The sequence below is a fragment of the Salmo trutta genome, chromosome 20 (genome assembly GCF_901001165.1).
Source record: "Salmo trutta chromosome 20, fSalTru1.1, whole genome shotgun sequence".
In the NCBI taxonomy this organism is placed as follows: Eukaryota; Metazoa; Chordata; class Actinopteri; order Salmoniformes; family Salmonidae; genus Salmo; species Salmo trutta.
Genome location: NC_042976.1, coordinates 27,208,894 through 27,232,762, shown reverse-complemented (window position 1 = coordinate 27,232,762; position 23,869 = coordinate 27,208,894). Strand labels below are relative to the sequence as shown.

The 23,869-nt window shown below is 44.4% G+C and overlaps 1 protein-coding gene across 1 annotated transcript; it reads left to right on the top strand.

Moving 5' to 3' along the window:
* The first annotated feature begins 4 nt into the window (after positions 1-4).
* On the top strand, positions 5-21,059 carry LOC115155809 (gap junction alpha-5 protein-like). The gene is made up of 2 exons (XM_029702773.1): positions 5-706; positions 19,282-21,059. The coding sequence occupies exon 2, from the start codon at positions 19,312-19,314 to the stop codon at positions 20,470-20,472; it is 1,161 nt and encodes a 386-aa protein (XP_029558633.1). The 5' UTR covers positions 5-706; positions 19,282-19,311; the 3' UTR covers positions 20,473-21,059.
* The last annotated feature ends 2,810 nt before the right edge of the window (positions 21,060-23,869 follow it).

The window sequence follows — 23,869 nt, the reverse complement described above, 5'->3', positions numbered from 1 at the left end:
CCCCTGCTTTTCTTCCCGTGCCCCTTGCACAAGCCAGCATTCCCACCCTGGGACAGCACAGAGCTCCAGCACTACTCCACTCTACTCTACAGAGATCCTACTCCACTCTACAGAAATCATATTCTTCTCTGATCTACCCAGCTCCTGTTGATTATATCTGACGGTGTGTCTGCAAGAGGTACGACTCAGGATCACTGATCTCCACCAACCTCTGTCCTCCGACCCAGCCCATCTCCACTCATCCCACCAGGTCATCACTCCTCTACGGCCCGGTCCCATCTCCACTCATCCCACCAGTTCACCACTCCTCTACGGCCCGGTCCCATCTCCACTCATCCCACCAGGTCATCACTCCTCTACGGCCCGGTCCTATCTCCACTCATCCCACCAGGTCACCACTCCTCTACGGCCCGGTCCTATCTCCAATCATCCCACCAGGTCATCACTCCTCTACGGCCCGGTCCCATCTCCACTCATCCCACCAGGTCATCACTCCTCTACGGCCCGGTCCCATCTCCAATCATCCCACCAGGTCATCACTCCTCTACGGCCCGGTCCCATCTCCACTTATCCCATCAGGTCACCACTCCTCTACGGCCCGGTCCAATCCACCATTCCATCAGTCTCTGAGGTGAAGACCCTTTGGGAAGCAGCTAGGACCCTCTTCCTCAGTACTGACAGCCATCACCATCTGTAGCACGAAAAGGTAATTTACCACCACATCACCATCGATGGGACACACAAACATAGGAAGGACACTTCAGAGTAGATCAGGAAACTTGGGGAAATGGACCATTTTCATAGGTGCACTCAAGGCTAACAGGACTCACACATCTGTCACTCAGTGAGTGTGTATGAGGGTTTTATAGAGGTATCCTATTAACATCTGTCTCTTGTATTCATACTATATAGTTGCTGGTCCAATAAAGCATCATACCCAGTGTCTCTGCCTTTTACTAGTTGAGACAGAGCATTGACAGGGCGCTGGTCCATAGCAGTGAGGTATCTGTCACAGAGAAGAGTGTAGGGCCGATTTATAGGGGTCCTGGTGTGTGTTAGTCTCACTCTTTCTCTCAACACTGACTCATCCAGCCAGCCAGCAGCTCCAGAGACAAATATATTTTAACAAATGACTCCACTGTTCCACTGTCTAAGATGACATGGGTCTCTTAGAGCAGTAAATGTCCTTATATTAACAAATGTTTCTTTCATGAAGGTTATTCATATAGCTACAACACCATTTTAAATCTACAATAATTTACAAGACAATGACAAGGCATCAGATTGGATGGCTTGACATAAGATTGCTTACATGAAGTATCAAAAACAGGATCATTAACAAATACAAGACTTTCACCAACTCGACATTAAATGAGATGACAGATGTGTACCTTTTTCCATCTCTTTGTTTACCGAAAGATGCATAGTCTCATGACCATGGCTGGATGTAGCCTTTTAGGGGCCATAATTGAGATTTGGTTGGGGAGCCCCACCCACCAAGAGGGCAAAAATGTTTAGTTGCCCCCCTTTTGATGGAGGAGAGAAAAATGTATGTTTTAAAGTTTATTTCCTGCAGTTCTACACATTTTGCCATAACTTATGTTAATGATATTTGAGTGAGAGTGACTAACGAAATCAATAGGGGACTCCTTCAGGTCAGGACCCCAGGACAGCCAGGGGTACTTCCTGATAGTGAGCATACATTGCGGTGCAGCTAGAAATAAAGATACTATTGATAAGAAACACTGTTGTAACACTGATGCTACCCTATTGCACAAACATTCCATGGTTTGACACACCCCTGTTTATTAGAAGAACTGCTGAAAAGTGAAGAGATAACTGCAGGAAACATCAAGACACACCTGGTCTCTGTTTTGCATGCTACTGGTTATGTCCTCACTCTCTACCTCATGAAAAGATTAAATCCAATTTGATAATCCTAAGAAACACAGTAAATATAAATGTACTTCCCGAAGGCAAAGCATATAGCAACTGAACTTTAGAATCAAACTAGAATCATGTACAATACCTGCAATGAACATTTTCTTTTAAAACAAAACTTTAATGCAGGTACTATAATTGATAATCAAACATCAATAGTCTTCCCCTCCGGCAACAGGCTGGTGTCTGGGCTGAGCGACCCAGTGTAACACTGTGCAGTTAAAACAATAGCTCATAACAGGGCAGTGGGTCTGTGTACAGTTAGTGGCAGATGAAAAGGCAGACCTCCATGTAAGGTAGCAGATGATCTGGCTAGCTGCGTGGCGTTTGGTGGGGTGAGACGGTGACTGATATATGGCTCGCCAGTCCTCAGGGTTTGCTGGTGGCTCGCTGCTCTATAAGTAGCAGTCGTGTGGCAGGTGACTAACCCACTCTGCGATTTAGGAAGTATTTTTCCCCCCGTCTCCCACTGTCTCCCCCCAACTCACCCAGGGGGGTCTGTCCCCACCCCACCCCTGCCCCTCCATGGCTAAACTAAGTCGGTTAATAGTCAATGTGTTTAGAGAGGATGGCCATTCAGACCTCAAACAGTTGATGCCTCATATACACATATACAGTTTATTAGGTACACCCATCTAGTACCGTTTCGGACCCCCCTTTAAGCACCTGCCTTATGTCAGGGTGGGGGTCGCATCCTTACCCAACCTCTTTGTTCTCCAATGGTACACCAAGCAGTGTGTTGGGACTTCATAGAGAGAGGTGGGAGGGTGATTTTATGTTTTCTTAAAATGTCTCTGAAGTTGTGCCACTTTTACTAAGCTGTCACTGTACAGTATATGCATTGTTATTGAAGAGGATATTTTGTTCTCCCCCACAATGAAATCAGGGAGGGGACTGTGGATTTGTCTCCGTCTGTTAGTAAGTTAGTATGTTCGTTTGTACGTTAGTCACACACGATATCTCAGACAGCACTGGCCCAATTTTGAGGAAACTTGGGTGAATGATGCGTCTTGCCACAGAGATCTGGCATTAAAAACTTTCATAGATTGGCCAGATGGTGGGGCTATAACAATAGATTGAAAATGCTAACTTTGAAAGGTCACGCGCCTCACCCCATTTGACCTAAAATCATGAAATTCAGTACATAGGTCCCTCTCCTCACAAGGAACAGATTTGCCTCAGGGACCCATAAGGTCGGCCTTGATGGATTTTCCGCCATTTTAATTTCGTGACAAACACTTAACGCTACTCTCCTGTGTCGTGTCTTTACTATGGATGAAATTATATATGACATACTATTTTATCAAATCAATTCTCTGTAATTAATATTACCTGATTAAACTAATAAAGTCATAGTCATATACAGTACCAGTCAAAAGTTTGGACACACCTACTCATTCAAGGGTTTTTCTTTATTTTTACTATTTTCTACATTGTAGAATAATAGTGAAGATATCAAAAGTACGAAATAACACAAATGGAATCATGTAGTAACTAAAAAAGTGTTAAACAAATCAAAATATATTTGAAATTTGAGATTCTTCAAAGTAACCACCCTTTTCCTAAATGAAAGCTTTGCACACTCTTGGCATTCTCTCAACCAGCTTCATGAGGTAGCCACCTGGAATGCATTTCAATTAACAGGTGTGCCCTCTTAAAAGTTAATTTGTGGAATTGATTTACTTCTTAATGTGTTTGAGCCAATCAGCTGTGTTGTGACAAGGTAGGGGTGGTATACAGAAGATAGCCCTATTTGGTAAAAGACCAAGTCCATATTATGGCAAGAACAGCTCAAATAAGCAAAGACAAACGACAGTCCATCATTACTTTAAGACATGAATGTCAGTCAATCGGGAACATTTCAAGAACTTTGAACTAGTGCAGTCACAAAAACCATGAAACGCTATGATGAAACTGGCTCTCATGAGGACTGCCACAGGAATGGAAGACCCAGAGTTATCTCTGCTGCAGGGGATAAGATCATTAGAGTTAACTGCACATCAGATTGCATCCCAAATTAATGCTTCACAGAGTTCAAGTAACAGACATATCTCAACATCAATTGTTAAGTGTGTCACACATCCAGGCTGTGTAGGGGCTATTTGAAAAAGAAGGAGAGTGATGGAGTGCTGCATCAGATGACCTGGCCTCCACAATCACCCGACCTCAACCCAATTGAGCTTGTTTGGGATGAGTTGGACCGCAGGGTGAAGGAAAAGCAGCCAACAAGCACTCAGGATATGTGGGAACTCCTTCAAGCCTGTTCTAAAACCATTCCAGGTGACTACCTCAGGAAGCTGGTTGAGAGAATGCAAAGCTGTCATCAAGGCAAAGGGTGGCTATGTTGAAAAATCTAAAATATATTTTGATTTGTTTACACTTTTTTGGTTACTACATGATTCCATTTGTGTTATTTCATAGTTTTGATGTCTTCACTACTCTTCTACAATGTACAAAATAGTCAAACTAAGAAAAACCCTTGAATGAGTAGGTGTGTCCAAACTTTTTCCACATTTTGTTACGTTACAGCCTTATTCTAAAATGGATTTAAAAAAATCCTTATCAATCTACACACTATATCCCATAATGACAAATGTATAAAAAAAGTTATCTGAAATATCACATTTACAGAAGTATTCAGACCCTTTACTATGTACTTTGTTTAAGCACTTTTAGTAGTGATTACAGCCTTGAGTATTCTTGGGTATGATGCTACAAACTTAGCACACCTGTATTTGGGGAGTTTCTCCCATTCTTCTCTGCAGATCCTCTCAAGCGCTGTCCAGTTGGATGGGGAGTGTCACCCCACAGCTATTTTCAGGTCTCTCCAGAGATGTTTGAATTGGTTCAAGTCCGGTCTCTGGCTGGGCCACTCAAGGACATTCAGAGACTTGTCCTGACTTGTCTAGTTCTTGTGCCTGATTTCCTCCAGACGTGACGCTTGGCATTCAGGCCAAAGAGTTCAATCTTGTTTTCATCAGGCCAGAGAATCTTGTTTCTCATGGTTTGAAAGTCCTTTAGGTGGCTTTTGGCAAACTCCAAGTGGGCTGTCATGTACCTTTTTCTGAGGATTGGCTTTCGTCTGGCCGCTCTACCATAAAGGCCTGATTGGTGGAGTGCTGCAAAGATGGTTGTCCTTCTTCACAGAAGAACTCTGGAGCTTTGTCAGAGTTACCATCGGGTTCTTGGGCACCTCCCTGACCAAGGCCCTTCTCCCCGATTGCTCAGTTTGGCTGGACGGCCAGCTCTAGGAAGAGTCTCGGTGGTTCCAAACTTCTTCCATTTAAGAATGATGGAGAGCTCTGTTGTTGGGGATCTTCAATGCTGCAGAAGTGTTTTGGTACCCTTCCCCAGATCTGTGCCTCGACACATTCCTGTCTTGGAGTTCTACGGACAATTCCTTCAACCTCATGGCTTGGTTTTTGCTCTGACATGCACTGTCAACTGTGGGACCTTATATAAACAGGTGTGTGCCTTTCCAAATCATGTCCAATCAATTGAATTTACCAAGGGTGGTCTCCAATCAAGTTGTAGAAACATCTCAAGGATGATCAATGGAAACAGAATGCACATGAGCTCAATTTCGAGTCTCATAGCAAAGCGTCTGAATACTAATATACTAATATACAGTTTTTTATTTAGAATACATTTGCAAAAAAAAACATCTACGGTTTTCGCTTTATCAGTATGGGGAATTGTGTGTAGAATGATGAGAATTATTTGTTTTATGTATATATACATTTTAGAATTATGCTGTAATGTAACAAATTGTGGAAAAAGTGAAGTGGTCTGAATACTTCCACAATGCACTGTATATTCATACCCCTTGAATTATTCCTCCCTTTGTTCTGTTACAGCCTGAATTCAAAATGTTTTAAGTATATTTTTTTCTCTCAACCATCTACACACAATATGCCATAATTGCAAAGAAAAAACGTTTTTAGAAATTTTAGCAAATTTCATGAAAATGAAATACAGAAATATCTCATTAACATCAGTTACATCTCATTTACTCCCCTGAGTCAATGCATTTTATAATCACCTTTGGCAGCGATTACAGCTGTGAGTCTTTCTGGTTAAGTCTCGAAGAGCTTTGCACACCTGGATTGTACAATGTTTGCACATTATATTTTTAATTCTTCTATCTCTGTTAAGTTGGTTGTTGATCATTGCTAGACAGCCATTTCCAAGTCTTGCCATAGATTTTCAAACTGATTTAAGTCAAAACAACTATAACTAGGCCACTCAATGTGGTCTTAATAAGCATCTCTAGTATATATTTGTTCTTGTGCTTTAGGTTATTGTCCTGCTGAAAGGTGAATTCATCTCCCAGTGTCTGGTGGAAAGCAGACTGAATCATGTTTTCCTCTAGGATTTTGCCTGTGCTTAGCTCCATTCCATTTCTTTTTAATCCTGAAAAATTCCCCAGTTCTTAATGATTACAAGCATACCCATAACATGAGTTAGCCACCACTATGCTTGAAAATATGGAGAGTGGTTCTCAGTAATGTGTTTTATTGGATTTGCCCCAAACATAACATTTTGCACTCAGGAAAAAAAGTTAATTGCTTTGCCACATTTTTTTGTAATTTTTTATGTGCAGGCATCCTTATTTTCCCTCTGTCAATTACGTTAGTATTGTGGAGTAACTACAATGTTGTTCAGCCAACTTCAGTTTTCTCCTATCACAGTCATTACATTCTGTAACTGTTTTAAAGTCACAATTGGCCTCATGATGAAATCCCTGAGAGGATTCCTTCCTCTCTGGCAACTGAGTTAGGAAGGACGTCTGTATTTTTGTACTGACTCAAAGGGATATTCAATGTCTGTTCATTTTTTTACCCGTCTATCAATAGATGTCCTTCTTTGCGAAAGTTTGGAAACCTCCCTGGTCTTTGTGGTTGAATCTGTGTTTTAAATTCACTGCTCGACTGAGGGACCTTTCAAATAATTGTGGGGTACAGAGATGAGGTTTTCTTTCAAAGAGAATGTTAAAAATGATTTTTGCACACAGAGTGAGTCCATGCAACTTAATATGTGACCTTTCCTGCAGTCAAATGACCAAATCGCCCTCTAGTGGCATCATGGGTGGAATGCTATTATTTTTTTTATATATAATTTCATAATTAATCAACATTATAATTTTTTTACGGCAGAAATCCGGTGTTTCTATGTCAAACGGTTTGTTATATTTCAGTGTTCTGCGATGTGTAGAAAGTGTAATATTGGGACTCAAACTCAAAATGTAATACTTTCCAACTCTATATCTGACATGGTACAGGTGTCTTCTTTTTCTTAAGCCCATAACCATGTGTGTTAGGTGTATACTTTTGTTTCAAAGTAGATTTGTTTAAGACTACCAATAAACACTGTGTGATTTAGCCCACAGCAGTAAAAAGGTTAAGATAACTTTTACTCCTAAACTTATTTAGGCTTGCCGTAACAAAGGGGTTGAATTCTTCTTTACTCAAGACATTTCAGCTTTTCATTTTTTATTAATTAGTAAAAAATTCTAAAACATTATTTCACTTTGACATGATGGGCTATTGTGTGTAGGCCAGTGACACATTTTGTTTTATTCAGGCTGTAACACAACAACATGGGGAAAAAGTCAAGGGGTATGAATACTATCTGAAGGCATAGTATTTTATATATTGTTGTCTTCTATGGGGACAGAGAGGGTGTGCGTCACTGATCATTCCAGGCCCCCAGTGTCCACTCTGGAGCGTGGAGCTCAGCTGGTTGGCTACTGGTCTACTCTAGAAAGCCTATGTAAATTACGACGAACAGAACAGCCCCAAAAAATTATAATATTTATGACTGTTTTGGCCTTTAAAATGTGTTTATTATGATCAAGCACGATCCCCACAGTGAATTATTTTAAAGATCGCTACGAATTGAGATATTTCATTAAATAGTGATCCATTCTGACTACTACATTTGTGACTCACAACCTGGATTTGGTCTTATGTAGCAAAACTTGAAATTGTATTTTTTACATTGGATAAAGGTAAAGACTCAGAGCTACAAAATTATATATCATACACTGCATTTGAGGAACCATGGGAAAGTAATTCTGCTTTTAAAGTTGATCAACTTGTAAACTCACTTTTGAGAAAATGGCCTTTGAATGTTTTGGTACCTACTGAAGAGCTCTTCTTTGTCTACACCCATTCAGCATCGTTCATACCCTCTTAAGCTTTAGCCCCACCCATCTCGTTTCGCTCTCGGAGCGCACACTTGTCATCGCACAGGACCACGTGCTGACACAGACCAATCACGACCGGTAGACTGGGTTGACTATCTCAGGCAGGATGAAAACGTTTACATCGACCTTTGCTAGTTACGGCCACTTTCACCATGATCTTCAGCAAAAAAATGTTTTGGTGCCATTCAGCAATATGGCGTGCTTCAAATTCAAATACTTGTGGCTTCATGCGCCATCAGGAGTTTCCCTAGGAATATGTCGATGACGTCAGTGCTATCACTATCTACTGGTTTTAATGTCTATGGATCAGACTAGTGATGAGAGCAGTAAAGGGACAATGTGTAAATCAACCCTGCCCCTGTTGTTCCTGTCTGGTGGATACATGGAGAGGAAGGAGAAATTGTGGATGGGATTATGGTGAGGGAGGTGGCAGAGGGGTTTGTGATGGGAAGGGGTTGGAAAGAATAGGGGATAGAGGGGTTGATGTTTTGGAGCAAGTGACTTCTCTCAGTCTTTTCAGTGTGAGGCAATCATTTTATATGGAAACTCAGGATAGTTAGTTCTACATAGATATGTAGTCTCATATAGTTCAGTAAGGTAGATTGTCCAGTTATGATACTACTCTTGCGGGAGCTCCTTGTAGATAGTTCATCCTTTATCCAGTCTTCAATGCTCTGAGGTTGTGGGTTTGGTTTTTCAAATGAGTCATCACTTGTTAAATGGCACTGTTTAAGGCAGAAAAAAGTCCTACAGTCAGTGTTTTACAAGACAGCTATAAGTTGTAGAGATCAGTCCCATGAATGCAGTGGTTGATCTCCAGCTGTAAAATCACTAACTGCCCTCTAAGGCAATGCTTTGAGCCCAGGCAGAGAAAAGGAGAGGAGGGTAGAGGCATCGGACAGGATTTATTGTTGTTGTGTTGCTTCCTTCCCTGGCTTGCTTTGAGAGAAAACACTGCATCCATTCTGGTGGTTTTTTCAAACCTGCTGCTGCTGCTACTGGGTCTGTACCTGCTCTTAATTAGGACATCAGTTACCACCACACATTATTGATGCAGTTTGCTAGTCATGTCATCTCTATGGACTATAGCCTGGTTGCTCTCCAGCCCAGGTCCAGTCAATGTCCATGTATGTAAAGACTACTGTAAATACTACTACACTGAACGACAGGTTGTCCATATCACTCGGTGTGTTCTTCTTGTTATTTGCTGATGTTCTGGGTTCCTGATCCATTCTCTATCTATAGGCTACTCCACTAAAGGCCCCTATGGTATGAGTTCAGGCATCACACCCACTTTTCCAAACCTCTCTAGCCCTGTGTTTACAGTATGTTCACTAAATGTAGTCCAACCTCACTTAATGCTGTCACGCCCTGACCTGAGAGAGACGGTTTATTTCTCTATTTTGTTAGGTCAGGGTGTGGGGTGGGCATTCTGTATTTTATATTTCTATGTTTTGGCCAGGTATGGTTTCCAATCAGAGGCAGCTGCCTATCGTTGTCTCTGATTGGGAACCATACTTAGGCAGCCCTTTTTCCCTCCTTGAGTTGTGGGATCTTATTTTTGTACTGCTCGGTCAGCCTGCAAGACGTGATGGTCGTTTACCATTGTTTATTATTTTGTTTAAGTGTTCTGAGAAAAAATAAATATCAAGATGAACACTTACCACGCTGCACCTTGGTCTACTCCTTTGGACAACCGTTACAAATGCAAAGTGTGTAGGCCTACTGTCCAACCTCAAACCCCATCTTTAAACATACAGGCTACTCTCACTCTCTTTTTGTTAACAATAACTATCTCTATAGACTACAATACAGACCCCAGACTCTCGCTATGCCAATGCAGCCTATGGTTTCATTAGCTTATCCTCTCTCAAATCAAATCTAAGTTTATTGGTCACTTACACAGATTTGCAGGTGTTATGGCAGGTGCAGTGAACACTGATCTTACTAGCTCCAACAGTACAGTAGAATGTCAGGAAATACAATACAAATACACCAATAACCAAAAATAGAATCAAGACATAACAATCCCAGTTACAGTTACTAAACAACAGTATATAAAACAGAATATGAGGTGACCAGAGTTCAATGACTCTATATACTGTACATGGGGCATTAGTCTCAAGGTGCAGGGCTGAGTACCGGGCAAGTGATGGCTGTTCAACAGTCTGATGGCCTTGTGATAGAAGCGGTTTCTCAGTCTCTCAGTCCCAGCTCTGTACTGTCTCTATCTGCTAGATGGTAGAAGAGGAAACACTGTGGCTTGGGTGGCTGAGGTTCTTAATGATCTTCTAGGCCTTCCTTTGACATTGAGTGCTGTAAATGTTCTGGAAGGCAGGCAGTGTGCCCTCTGGAGAGCCATGCTGTTCAAGGCGGTGCAGTTGCTGTACCAGGCGGTGATGCAGCCCGACAGAATGCTCTCAATGTGGCATTTGGTGAAGTTCGTGAGGGTCTTAGGGGCATGCCGAATTTCTTTGGCCGCTTGAAGTTGAAGAGGCGTTGTTGTGCCTTCCTCATCCCGGTGTGTGTGTGATGGGACCATTTCAGGTCCTCAGGGATATGCACGCCAAGGAACTTGAAGCTTTTGACCCTCTACACTGCAGCCTTGTTGATGTGGATGGGGCATGCTCCCTCTTCAGTCTCCTCTACGTAATCCACGATCAGCTCCTTTGTTATTTTTATGTTGAGCGAGAGGTTATTTTCCTGGCACTACTCCGCCAGGGCTCTAAACCTCGTCGTTGTTGGTATTCAGGCCTACCGCTGTCATGTCGTCTGCAAACTTGATGATTGAGTTGGAGATGTGCATGGCCACACAGTGGGTGAACAGGGAGTACATGAGGGGACTGGGCACACAGCCCTGTCGGGACCTGTCTTGTGGATCACCACCTGGGGGGCGGCCTGTCAGGAAATTCAGGACACAGTTTTACAGGGCGGGGTTCAGACCTAGGGCCCCGAGCTTAATGATGAGCTTGGAGGGTACTATGGTGTTTAAGGCTGAGCTGTAGTCTATGAACAGCATTCTTACATGCGCTACATGGCCAAAAGTATATGGACATGCCTTCAAATTTGTGGATTTGGCTATTTCAGCCACACCCATTGCTGACAGACGTATAACATTGAGCACACAGCCATGCAATCTCCATAGACAAACAGTGTCAGTCGAATGGCCCGTACCGAAGAGCTCAGTGACTTTTAACGTAGCACCGTCATAGAATGCCACCTTTCTATCAAGTCAATTCATCACATGTCTGCCCTGCTAGTGCTGCCCCTGTAAGTGCTGTTATTGTGAAGTGGAAATGTTTAGGAAATATTCACGGCTCAGCCGTGAAGTGGTAGGCCACACAAGATTACAGAATGGGACCAGTGAGTGCTAAAGCGTGTAGCTCGTAAAAGTTGTGTCCTCGGTTGAAACACTCACTACCAAATTCCAAATTGCCTTTGGAAGCAACAGCAGCACAAGAACTGTTCGTCAGGAGCTTAATGAAATCGGTTTCCATTTCCGAACAGCCACACCATGCGCAATGCCAAGTGTCCTTTGGGGTAGTGTAAAGCTCACCGCCATTGGACTCTGGAGCAGTGGAAGCGCGTTCTCTGGAGTGATGAATCAAGCTTCACCATCTGGCAGTCCGACAGACGAATCTGGGTTTGGCGAATGCCAGGAGAACGCTACCTGCCCGAATGCATGGTGCCAACTGTAAAGTTTGGCGGAGGAGGAATAATGGTCTGGGGCTGTTTTTCATGGTTTGGGCTAGGCCCCTTAGTTCCAGTGAAGCTAGGCCCCTTAGTTCCAGAAAGCTTAACGCTACAGCATAGAACACCATATTAATGCCTGTGATTTTGGAATGAGATGTTTGACGAGCACATACTTTTGGCCATGTAGTGTAGGTATTCCTCTTTTCCAGATGGGATAGGACAGTGTGCAGTGCGATGGCGACTGTGTCATCCGTGGATCTATTGGGGCTGTATGCAAATTACAGTTGGTCTAGGATGTTGGCTAAGGTGGAGGTGATATGATCCTTAACTAGCCTCTCAAAGCACTTCATGATGACAGAAGTAAGTGCTATGAGGTGATAGTGGTGACAGAAGGCTGGGATAGGGAGATATTCAATATGTCCGTAAACACTCCAGCCAGCGGGTCTGCGCATGCACTGAGGATGCGGCTTGGGTTGCAGTCCGGGCCAGCAGCTTTGCGAGGGTTAAAGTGTTCTACTCACATTGGCTACAGAGATTGGGGCTGATTTTCCATTTATAATCCATGATTATCTGTAGTCCCTGACACATCTGTCTCGTGTCTGAGCCATTGAACTGCGACTCCACTTTGTCCCTGTAACATCTTTTTTCCTCTTTGATTGACTTATGGAGGTCATAGCTGGTCTGTTTGTACTAGTCCATGTTCCCAGTCACCTTACTGTGGTTAAATGCGGTGGCAGACCTGTAGCATGGATTCCAATCAGGCCAACGTTGAGTAGTCCTTACCACAGGTGCTTCCTTCTGTAACGTCCCCTGTGCTCTGATCAATGTCAGAGACATATCTGAGTGGTATGCTATGCCCAGTGTGTGCAGTGTTAGATACCTCATTGCCAAAGTGTCCATTACTCAGACAGATATTATAAACCAATATGACAGCTATGACGGTGTACAGTGGGTACAGTGTATTACAGTAAATTCCTATTTATTACTGGGCACCCAGGAGTGGAATAGAACAATCTCAAATGTGACGGCAAAGATGGGCAGCTACTGTACCAAGTAGTTAAGTGCACAAATTACTGGACATTCTCTCTAAACTTTTTCTGTTGAAGTAATGACACATACGCAAGACTGTTTGTTATTTAACATATCCCTCCCCTTTGTATTTGAACCAAATATTTTCGCTTTTAGCCAACCACTTTTTGTTAACAACTCCTCTTCACCTCCACCCTTCCTAATTTTCCTTTCTTTTTCATCAATTTAAAATTAGGCCTCTTCCCAACAAGGAGCTCTTAAATTCCATGCTCTATAATTTCTTGCAAAGTGATTTCATTAATTGAGTTCAGAGATAAGTCATTGTTAGACCATATTACATGGATTTTTATAGTGCCACGGGGTCCTTTAAAAAAAAATCACAGCCAGAACATGCCTTTCTACATCCAACTGTCATCAAAGCTTTGGGTAGAGATCAGATAATGTGTTTACAGCGAGCCACAAAGAACTGAGGAGGAGCTAGCCTAGACTAGAGGAAGGGAGTGAGAGCCTGGCCTTCACAATGGCAGGAGGTAGGAGTTAAAACAGCCGTTTTCCTACCAGACGGGTCTGACAAAAGGGTTTCCTCACCTGTTTACAACAACCTATTGGCTGTGTAGCCTGGCTGGCCAACATTGCAATATTAGTATCAATATGAGGCCAGACGTTTACATACAGTAGTGTTGTGTTTAGTTAGTCAACACAAGTTATAGTATGTTCAGATGAACTTTGCTCAAAGTGGTGAGGTCATCTTTTGTTAAAGTCCGTCATTCTGTGTCTTGAGCCTTCTAGTAAGTCTGTTGTTTTCACCACATATATTGTTGCTCTGTAGCCTTTCATTGTGCTGTCACACAGTGTATCACACATGCTGTTCTAGTTTACTGTTAACTTTCTGATCGCTTTAGACCCGCACCCTTAAGTCACTCTTGATATTTCTGACTGTTTATTTCTCAGACTTCAAATCAAATCTAATTGTATTAGTCACATGCGCCGAATACAACAGGTGTAGACCTTACAGTGAAATGCTTACTTACGAGCCCTTAACTAACAATGCAGTGTTTTAAAAAAGTTAACTAAAGGAAAAGTAATAACACAATAAAAATAACAATAATGAGGATATTTGCAAGGGGAACCGGTACAGTCAATGTGCAGGGGTACGGGTTAGCAGTGGTGGAAAAAGTATCCAATTGTCACACTTGAGTAAAAGTAAAGATACTATAAAATAAAATGACTCAAGTAAAAGTGAAAGTCACCCAGTAAAATACTACTTGAGTAAAAATCTAAAAGTGTTTGGTTTTAAATGTACTTAAGTATCAAAAGTAAATGTAATCGCTAAAATATACTTAGTAAAAGTATATATAATTTCAAATTCCTTATATTAAGCAAACCAGACAGCACCATTTTCTTGTTTTTCATTTACTTACGGAAAGCCAGGGGCACACTCCAGCACTGAGACATTATTTACAAACAAAGCATTTGTGTTTAGTGAGTCCGCCAGATCAGAGGCAGTAGGGATGACCAGGGATGTTCTCTTGATAAGTGTGTGAATTGGACCATTTCCCTGTCCTGCTAAGCATTTAAAATGTAACGAGTACTTTTGGGTGGCAGGAAAAATGTAAGGAGTAAAAAGTATATTATTTTCTTTAGGAATGTAGTGAAGTAAAATAAAAAGTTGTCAAAAATATAAATAGTAAAGTAAATTACAGATACCCCAAAAAACTACTTAACTACTAGTTTAAAGTATTTTTACTTAAGTACTTTACACCATTGCTGGTTAGTCAAGGATATTGAGGTCGTATGTACATGAAGGTAGGGGTAAAGTGACTATGCATAGATAATAAACAGAGAGTAGCAGCAGCATGTGTGAAGAGTGTGAAGGAATTTAATTTTATTTTATTTTATTTTACCTTTATTTCACTAGGCAAGTCAGTTGAGAACAAATTCTTATTTACAATGATGGCCTACCAAAAGGCAAAAGGCCTCCTGCAGGGATGAGGGCTGGGATTAATATATATATATATAAAAGAAAATATTTAAAAAATAATAATAATAATTTAAAAAAAATAATTATATATATATAGGACAAACACACATCACGACAAGAATGTGTGGAATGTGAATGTATGTGTGTTTGTGTGTGTAGCATCAATATGCTTGTGTGTGTGTTGGAGTGTCAGTGTGTGGTTAGTCAGTGAGTGTACACTGAGCCTGTGCAAGAGAGTCAGTGCAAAAAATAAGAATAGATAAGAATAGATAAGAATAAAATAAGGGGGTCAATGCAAATAGTCTGGGTAGCCATTTGATGAACTGATTAACTGATCAGCAATCTTATGACTTGGGGGTAGAAGCTGTTAAATTGCCTTTTGGTTCCAGAGCCTTTTGCCATGCGGTAGCAGAGAGAACATTCTATTTTCTGGGCCTTCCTCTGACACCGCCTGGTTGCAGAGGGAGGTATTCAGTCACAGGGTCCTTAGTTGAGCGGTAGTCAATGAACAGCATTCTCATGTAGGTGTTCCTTTTGTCCAGGTGGGAAAGGGCAGTGTGGACTGCAATAGAGATTGTGTCATCTGTGGATCTGTTGGGGCGCTATGCGAATTGGATACTTGATCTTATTTGACAGTTTTTTTTGTTGCTGTTCCCGAACAGAGTTGGCATGGTTGCTCAGAGGAGGATAAGAGGGGTGAGAGGTAGAAGCAGGAGCACGGGGGTACAGACCCATCACAGGAGCAGTAATTAGTCTGTCAGTCTGTCTGGTTACTCACACACAGGCTGTCATGGTGGGAACGGAATCTTAGCTACGCTGAGAATCGGAACAGAGCAGAGGTTGCAAAGGGCTGAGCGGTCTCAGTCTTCCTGTTCTTATTCTCAGAGGAAGCAATCCCAAACAATATGATTTCTTAAAGAAAGCCACTCAAAAGGGACCTCTCTTAAGGGTTGTCATTTGGCTAACTCTAGTGTAACAACCTACAGCCAATTACGCACGGCCGAAATGCGGTCACACTCCATTTTCACCCCTGATGTGGAAATGCGATACCCCAGGAAGGAGACGGACTGTTTGAAGTATTTCTCAGCCTTGACATACAGGTCATGCTCCAACTGTCGCCCAAGCACTTTGCGCACCAGAGACACATGCGTAGCGGAGTATATCAGAATGTCATCGATATAAGCCACCACACCCTGCACGTGCAGGTCCCTGAGAATCCCGTCTACAAAGGATTGGAAGACAGCAGGAGCATTCTTCAACCCATACGGCATGACGAGGTACTCATAATGGCCGGATGTGGTACTAAATTCTGTCTTCAACTCATCTCCCGCCCCGATCCGCATCAAGTTATACGCGCTCCTGAGATCCAATTTTGTGAAAAAGCCTGCTCCGTGGAATGACTCCGTCGCCGTAGCGATGAGAGGTAGTGGGTAACTGTACCCCACCGTAATCGAATTTAGACCTCTATAGTCAATGCACGGACGCAACCCTCCTCCTTTCTTCTTCACAAAAAAGAAACTTGCGGAGGCGGGTGACATGGAGGGCCGAATGTACCCTGCCTCAGAGATTCAGAGACATATGTTTCCATAGCCACCGTCTCCTCCTTTGACAGGGGATACACGTGACTCCTGGGGGGTGCGGCGTCTACCTGGAGGTTTATCACACCATCCCCTCGTCAATGGGGTGGTAATTTGGTCGCCATCTTCTTACAGAAGGCGATAGCCAAATCGGCATACTTGGGAGGAATGTGCACGGTGGGGACTTGGTCTGGACTCTCCACCGTCTTTGCACCGATGGAAACTCCCACACACCTGCCTGAGCACTCCTCTGACCACCCCTTTAGAGCCCTCTGTTGCCACGTAATGGTAGGATTGTGAAAGGCCAACCAGGGAATCCCCAGCACCACCGGAAACGCAGGAGAATCAATGAGGAAAAAAACAATTCTTTCCTCATGATCCCCCCGCGTAACCATGTCCAGTGGAGCCGTGGACTCCCTGACCACCCCTGACCCTAATGGTCGACTATCTAGGGAGTGCACCTGAAAAGGTTTGTCCAGCGGAACCTTGGGAATCCCTAACCTATGTGCGAAACCCCGATCCATAAAATTCCCTGCTGCGCCTGAATCGACTAGCGCCTTATGCTGGGAATGAGGAGAAAACTCAGGGAAAGAAATTAAAACATACATGTGACCATCAGGGGGCTCTGGGTGAGCCTGGTGCTGACTCACCTGAGGTATCCGAGCAGTGCTCTGCCGGCCGTCTCGATTCCCAGATGAGCCCCTCCAACACCGGTCGGCAGTGTGCCCTCTCCGACCACATCCGGCGCCTGGTCGCCCTCGCTGCAGCACCTACTAACTCCATGGGGGTTGGAGCAGAGGTGCTGGGGGGTGGAAACAACAGGACCCTATCCGGACGCCCGCGGGTAGCCAGCAGGTTATCAAACCTGATGGACATCTCCACTAGTTGGTCCAGGATGAGGGTAGCGTCTCTGCAGGCTAGCTCCCTGCGGACGTCCTCACGCAGGCTACACCTATAGTGGTCAATCAGGGCCCTGTCGTTCCCCGAGCCGACGGCCAAGGTCCGGAACTCCAGCGCGAAATCTTGAGCGCTCCTTGTCTCCTGCCGCAGATGGAACAGACGCTCACCCTCTGGGGGATGGTCGAACACGGCCCGGAAGCGGCGGGTGAACTCTGGGCAGTCGTCCCTCGCCGAGTCTGGTCCCTCCCAGACCGCGTTGGCCCACTCCAGAACTTTACCGGACAGGCAGGAGACAAGGGCGCTCACGCTCTCCTCTCCTGAAGGAGTCGGGTGAACGGTTGCCAGGTACAGCTCCAGCTGGAGCAGAAAACCCTTGCACCCGGCAGCCGTCCCATCGTACTCCCTCGGGAGGGCGAGCCGAATACCGCTGGGCCCGGATGGTGCCGGCACAGGTGATGGTGTAGAGTGGTACGCAGTGGGTGCAGGGGTAGGCAGGCCACCCCTCTCCCATCTCTCCATCGTTGCCATCACCTGATCCATGGCTGTCACGGTGGAGGACGGTGGTGTGATGTAGAACGCGCTCCTCCATGGACGTGGAGGGCGCGTCAGCTCCTGCTGACTCCATGATTGATTGGTGCGGGATTCTGTAACAACCTCTTACAAGAGGGGGATGTGTGTGGAATCAGGAGCAGGAGAGCAGAAGGGTTCCAGGGAATCAAATGTATTTTAACACAGGCACAAAACGCACAAGGTAACCACACGAAATGTATCATCCACCCACAGGGAATGGGAACACACAGTTCACACAGAGGAGAAACCTCAACTCAGAATCTAGCGAACACAAGTGTCCACGGTAAAACACATACCGTTCAAAAACTAAACCAAAATCCCGTGGTGCAGGCACGCAAGTCAGTTAAGAACAAATTCTTATTTACAATGACAACCTACCCCGGCCAAACCCGGACGGTGTGTGTGTGTGTGTGTGTGTGTGTGTGTGTGTGTGTGTGTGTGTGTGTGTGTGTGTGTGTGTGTGTGTGTGTGTGTGTGTGTGTGTGTGTGTGTGTGCGTGTGTGTGTACTTTATTTTCACCTGTTGCATAATTGTAGTTAAAAAATTAAAATCAGTTCACTTAGTGCGTACTTCGATGATTGGGGTGTTCATGACACTCATAAAGCGGTCTGCTGAGATGCCTTATAGGGACAGTAGATACACGCAAAGTCTCACTCATACTGCGGTCAGGGGGCATCGGCACACACACACACACACACACACACACACACACACACACACACACACACACACACACACACACACACACACACACACACACACACACACACTGATACAAATCACAGGAGGAGTGGAATGGAGAGACGAGCGAGTGACATCAAAGGCTTCAATTAACCGGTACAAACATGGTGACCAATGACCGTTGCTGTGCTCTGGACAATATGGAGGAGATGTTGTAGATTGTAGGGTTAAGTCAGGGGCACAGAATTCCAATCCATTTCTAACATTCGGGGTCACTAGCTCCTAGCCTTGTCCTGCCCTATGGCCCCTCACCCTTTCTGTCTGGTTATAATGTGTCAGTGTCAGGAATAGAAACACAAACATCCAACTACTGTATATAATTTCTCAGAAATAACCTCACTATTTATTTTGAAATGTCCTTAAATATACAGTATGTTTGTGTGTGTCGTGGGAAAAGATTCCTTCTCAGGCATTTGTGTCGTGTCCAGTCTCCAGGCCAATCACAGGCTATTTATACATGCATACCATGCCACTCACACACACTAGTCATTTTATCTGCTTTCTTTTCTCTCCCTATTTTCTTTCTTCTTCACTCACTATCTCTTCTCCATTCTCTCCCTCCCTCCTTGACCCATCTCTTTCTCTCCCTTTACACTCACCCTGCCCCTCTTTCTTTCTCTCTCCCTCTTCTCCTCTCTCAGGTGTGTGCCAGTGACCAGTGAGCAGTAGTGATGGGGGACTGGAGTCTCCTGGGGAACTTCCTGGAGGAGGTTCAGGAACATTCCACGTCAGTGGGGAAGGTGTGGCTCACCGTCCTCTTCATCTTCAGGATCCTGGTCCTGGGCACGGCCGCAGAGTCCTCCTGGGGAGACGAGCAGAGTGACTTCCTGTGCGACACCCAGCAGCCCGGTTGTACCAACGTTTGTTATGACCAGGCGTTTCCTATCGCACACATCCGCTACTGGGTCCTACAGATCATCTTCGTATCCACGCCATCACTGATCTACATGGGCCACGCCATGCACATCGTGCGGAGGGATGAGAAACGAAGGAGGAGGGAGCAGGAGAAGAGGGAGGAGATGGAGGAGAGAGGAGAGGGGGGGTGCGTATCAGGGGAGAAGGCATACCTCCAGCAGAGGGATTGTGGGAAGGTGCTGGAGGCGTCAGGGCAGGTTCGCCTGCGGGGAGCGCTGTTATCCACATACATTCTGAGCATTCTGATCCGCACAGTGATGGAGGTGACCTTCATTGTGGTCCAATACATGATCTATGGAGTCTTCCTCAGGGCTCTGTACCATTGCAAGGCCTGGCCCTGCCCCAACCCAGTCAACTGCTACATGTCCAGGCCCACAGAGAAGAACGTGTTCATCGTCTTCATGCTGGTGGTGTCTGGTGTCTCCCTGCTCCTCTCTGTGGTTGAGCTCTACCACCTGGCCTACAGGCGTATCAGGAAGTGCAAGCGCACCCATGCCGCCCTCAAGAACCGCACCCATAATGCTGTGGCCATTGCCGTCACCAGGGACCCCGACACCCCGCCCCATCACAATTCCCTGGGCTGCACCCCTCCCCCTGACTTCAGCCAGTGCCTGGCATCGTCGGATACGATGACCCCCATGAACCCCATGACCTCCATGCCTTCTCACCCCTTCAACAACAGGATGGCACACCAGCAGAACTCCGTCAACATGGCCACCGAGCGCCATCATTCCCATGACGACCTGGAAGGGGAGGGAGGATTCCTGAGAATGAGCTATACCCAGATGCCAGGGGAGATGCCCAACGGGTGCTCCGCGCCAACCCTGCTGCACACCAGCTACCTGAAAGACAAACGCCGCTTCAGCAAAACCAGTGGTACCAGCAGCCGGGTCCGACCAGATGACTTGGCCGTGTAGAACCAGACAGACAGAGAACGAGAGAGGGGCTGAGAAAGAGAGGAGGGAGCAGACAGGACTTTCAGACACAGCAGGAGAGAGGACCTGCCTAGAGGAGATTGGAGCAGGCTGGGTCTATAGACCCAGAGACAGAACTGGAGCAGGTACACTACCGGTCAAAAGTTTTAGAACACCTACTCATTCAAGGGTTTTTCTTTATTTTTACTATTTTCTACATTTTAGAATAATAGTGAAGACATCAAACTCCAAGTGGATCCATTCAGAAGGCACCAGGCTGGCCATACAAACCCAGGAGCAGCAGCCCAAAACGGGGGAAACTGTGGAGGATTGTCTGGTCTACAGCTCCAAGAGCACCACAGGAAGAGAGACCTTGGGGTCTGTAAGCTCACTGGGAGTGGGTTGAGTGGATCTTGAGAGCTTCCACATATTGGACTGAGCTTTAAGATTGTGACCGTTGGGAGAACTGATGTTTTTTGTTAGAGCAATAAGAGCCTGGCCAAGCTTGAAACATGGACATGATAACTGTGATCAAATATTGATCTTGATGCAAAAGAGAGATACACCTTTTAAATCACAATTTGGGAAAAGCCTTGAAATAACAGATAATTGCACATTGTATGTTTTTATGTTTTATAGATCAGAGAATTACAGTAGATCTTTCTTTAAAGTCTAAGAATAGTGTACATTAAGCTTGCATATTCAGTGTGCCAAAAACTGTCCCACTGTCTACCCAGCTGCTGATTATAATAACACAAACATGTACATGCTTGCAAATGGAAACACACACATACACACAGAGACGCGTACACGCGCACACACACACACTGCTGTCAGAGCAGGAAAAACCCCTATTTTCAGGGGTCTGACCACAGAGTGTGGTCCCCTGATCCCTGCGATCCAGTGACGGAGGCTATCTGCAGCAGTTTGGAAAGTGAAATTGGGACACAGATCTCTGCAATGCAATCCATTGTGCACTATATCAGCTTCAAATATAGCAAGAGAAGCTGTTTTCTCTATGTTCAATCCTGATTGCAGACACTGCATTCGGAAAGTAATCAGACCCCTTACATTTTTTCCCACATTTTGTTACGTTACAGCCTTATTAAATAGTTTTTTTCCCTTCAATTTACGCACAATACCCCATAATGACAAAGCAAAAACAGGTTTTACAAAAAAATTTGCAACCATATTTTTTTAAGAAATATTACATTTCAGACCTTTTAGAATTAAGAACCTTTAATCAGTACTTTGTTGAAGCACCTTTGGATGTGATTATAGCTTCAAGTGTTCTTGGATATGATGCTAAAAGCTTGGCACACTTGTATTTGGGGAGCTTCTCCCATTCTTCTCTGCAGATCCTCTCAAGCTCTGTCAGGTTGGATGGGGAGCATCGCTGCACAGCTACTTTCAGGACTCTTCAGAGATGTTCGATCGGGTTCAAGTCCAGGCTCTGGCTGGCCAACTCAAGGACATTCATAGACTTGTCCCGAAACCACTCCTGCGTTGTCTTGGCTTTGTGTTTAGGGTTGTTGTCCTGTTGGAAGGAGAACCTTCACCGCAGTCTGAGGTTCTGAGCGTTCTGGAGCAGGTTTTCTTCAAGGATCTGCCTGTACTTCGTTCCGTTCATCTATCCCTTGACCCTGACTAGTCTCCCAGTCGTCCCTGTCGCTGAAATACATCCTCACAGCATGATGCGGTCGCCACCATGCTTCACCGTAGAGATGGTGCCAGGTTTCCTCCAGAAGTGACACTTGGCATTCAGGCCAAAGAGAATCTCATGGTCTGAGAGTCCTTTAGGTGGCTTTTGGCAAACTCCAAGCAGGCTGTCATGTGCCTATTACTTTGGAGTAGCTTCCGCCTGGCCACTCTACCATATAGGCCTGATTGGTGGAGTGCTGCAAAGACGGTTGTCCTTCTGAAAGGTTCTCCCATATCCACAGAGGAACCCTGGAGCTCTGTGAGAGCAACCATCGGGTTCTTGGTCACCTCCCTGACCAAGGCCCTTCTTCCCCGATTGCTCAGTTTGGCCTGGAAGCAAGCTCTAGGAAGAGTCTTGGTGGTTCCAAACTTCTTCTATTTAAGAATGATGGAGGCCACTGTGTTGTTGGGGACCTTCAATGCTGCAGAAATGTTTTGGTACCCTTCCCAAGATCTGTGCCTCGACACAATCCTGTCTCGGAGCTCTAGGGACAGTTCCTTTGACCTCATGGCTTGGTTTTTGCTCTGACATGCACTGTCAACTGTGGGACTTTATATAGACAGCTATGTGCCTTTCCAAATCATGTCCAATCAATTGAATTTACCACAGGTGGACTCCAATCAAGTTGTAGAAACATCTCAAGGATGATCAATGGAAACAGGATGCACCTGAGCTCAATTTCGAGTCTCATAGCAAAGGGTCTGAATACTTATGTAAATAAGGTATTTCTGTTTTTTATTATTTATAAATTTGCCAGAATTTCTAAAAATCAGTTTTCGCATTGTCATTATGAGGTATTGTAAGTCGGTTGATAAGGGAAAAAAAAATATTTCATCAATTTTAGAATGAGGCTGTAACGTATCAAAATGTGGTAAAAGTCAAGAGGTCTGAATACTTTCCGAATGCACTGTATACAGTAACATAGCACAAGCATTATCTTTCAGTCAGAAATCAGAACAAGGGACAGCTGTGCAAAAAAGAAAAGTGTTTTCTCCATTCAACAGACTCCAATCATTACATAAGGTTTTATGCGCTCGGGAACAGATAGTAATCAAGTACCTATGAAAAGTTAATCTACAAAAGGATCAAAGGCACAGACTTTCAGCTCCATGTTAGATTTGAGAAAATGTCCTGATGTGAAAGAACAGTGTGTTCAAAAGCCATATATGAAAACAAATAATTTAGCTTGAATCAAGGCAAGGCACAAGCTTGAAAAGTTGATTGTCCTTCAGTATATCTCCATGTTTCAGGTTTTTTTAGCCACGAGGTGGAGTCATTTCCCCTTGAACCTTTAAAATACAGTGTAATTCCTTTCCTATAACAAAATTACAGGTATCTGCCAAAATGAAAAATAAAGCATCAACATAAAGTGTCTTTATAGGGTGTGGGGCCACCACGAGCCAGAACAGCTTCAATGCATGGATTCTACAAGTGTCTATGAACTCTATTGGAGGGATGCGACACTATTCTTTCACAAGAAATTCCATGGTTTGGCATTTTGTTGATGGTGGTAGAAAACACTGTCTCAGGCATTGCTCCAAAATCTCCCATAAGTGTTCAATTGGGTTGAGATCTGGTGACTGAGACAGCCATGGCATACGGTTTACATCATTTTCATGCTCATCATACCATTTGTGCCTTCTGAATGGGGGCATTGTCAGGAGGCATAGCCATGGTAGCCAAAATAATTCCCTGCCC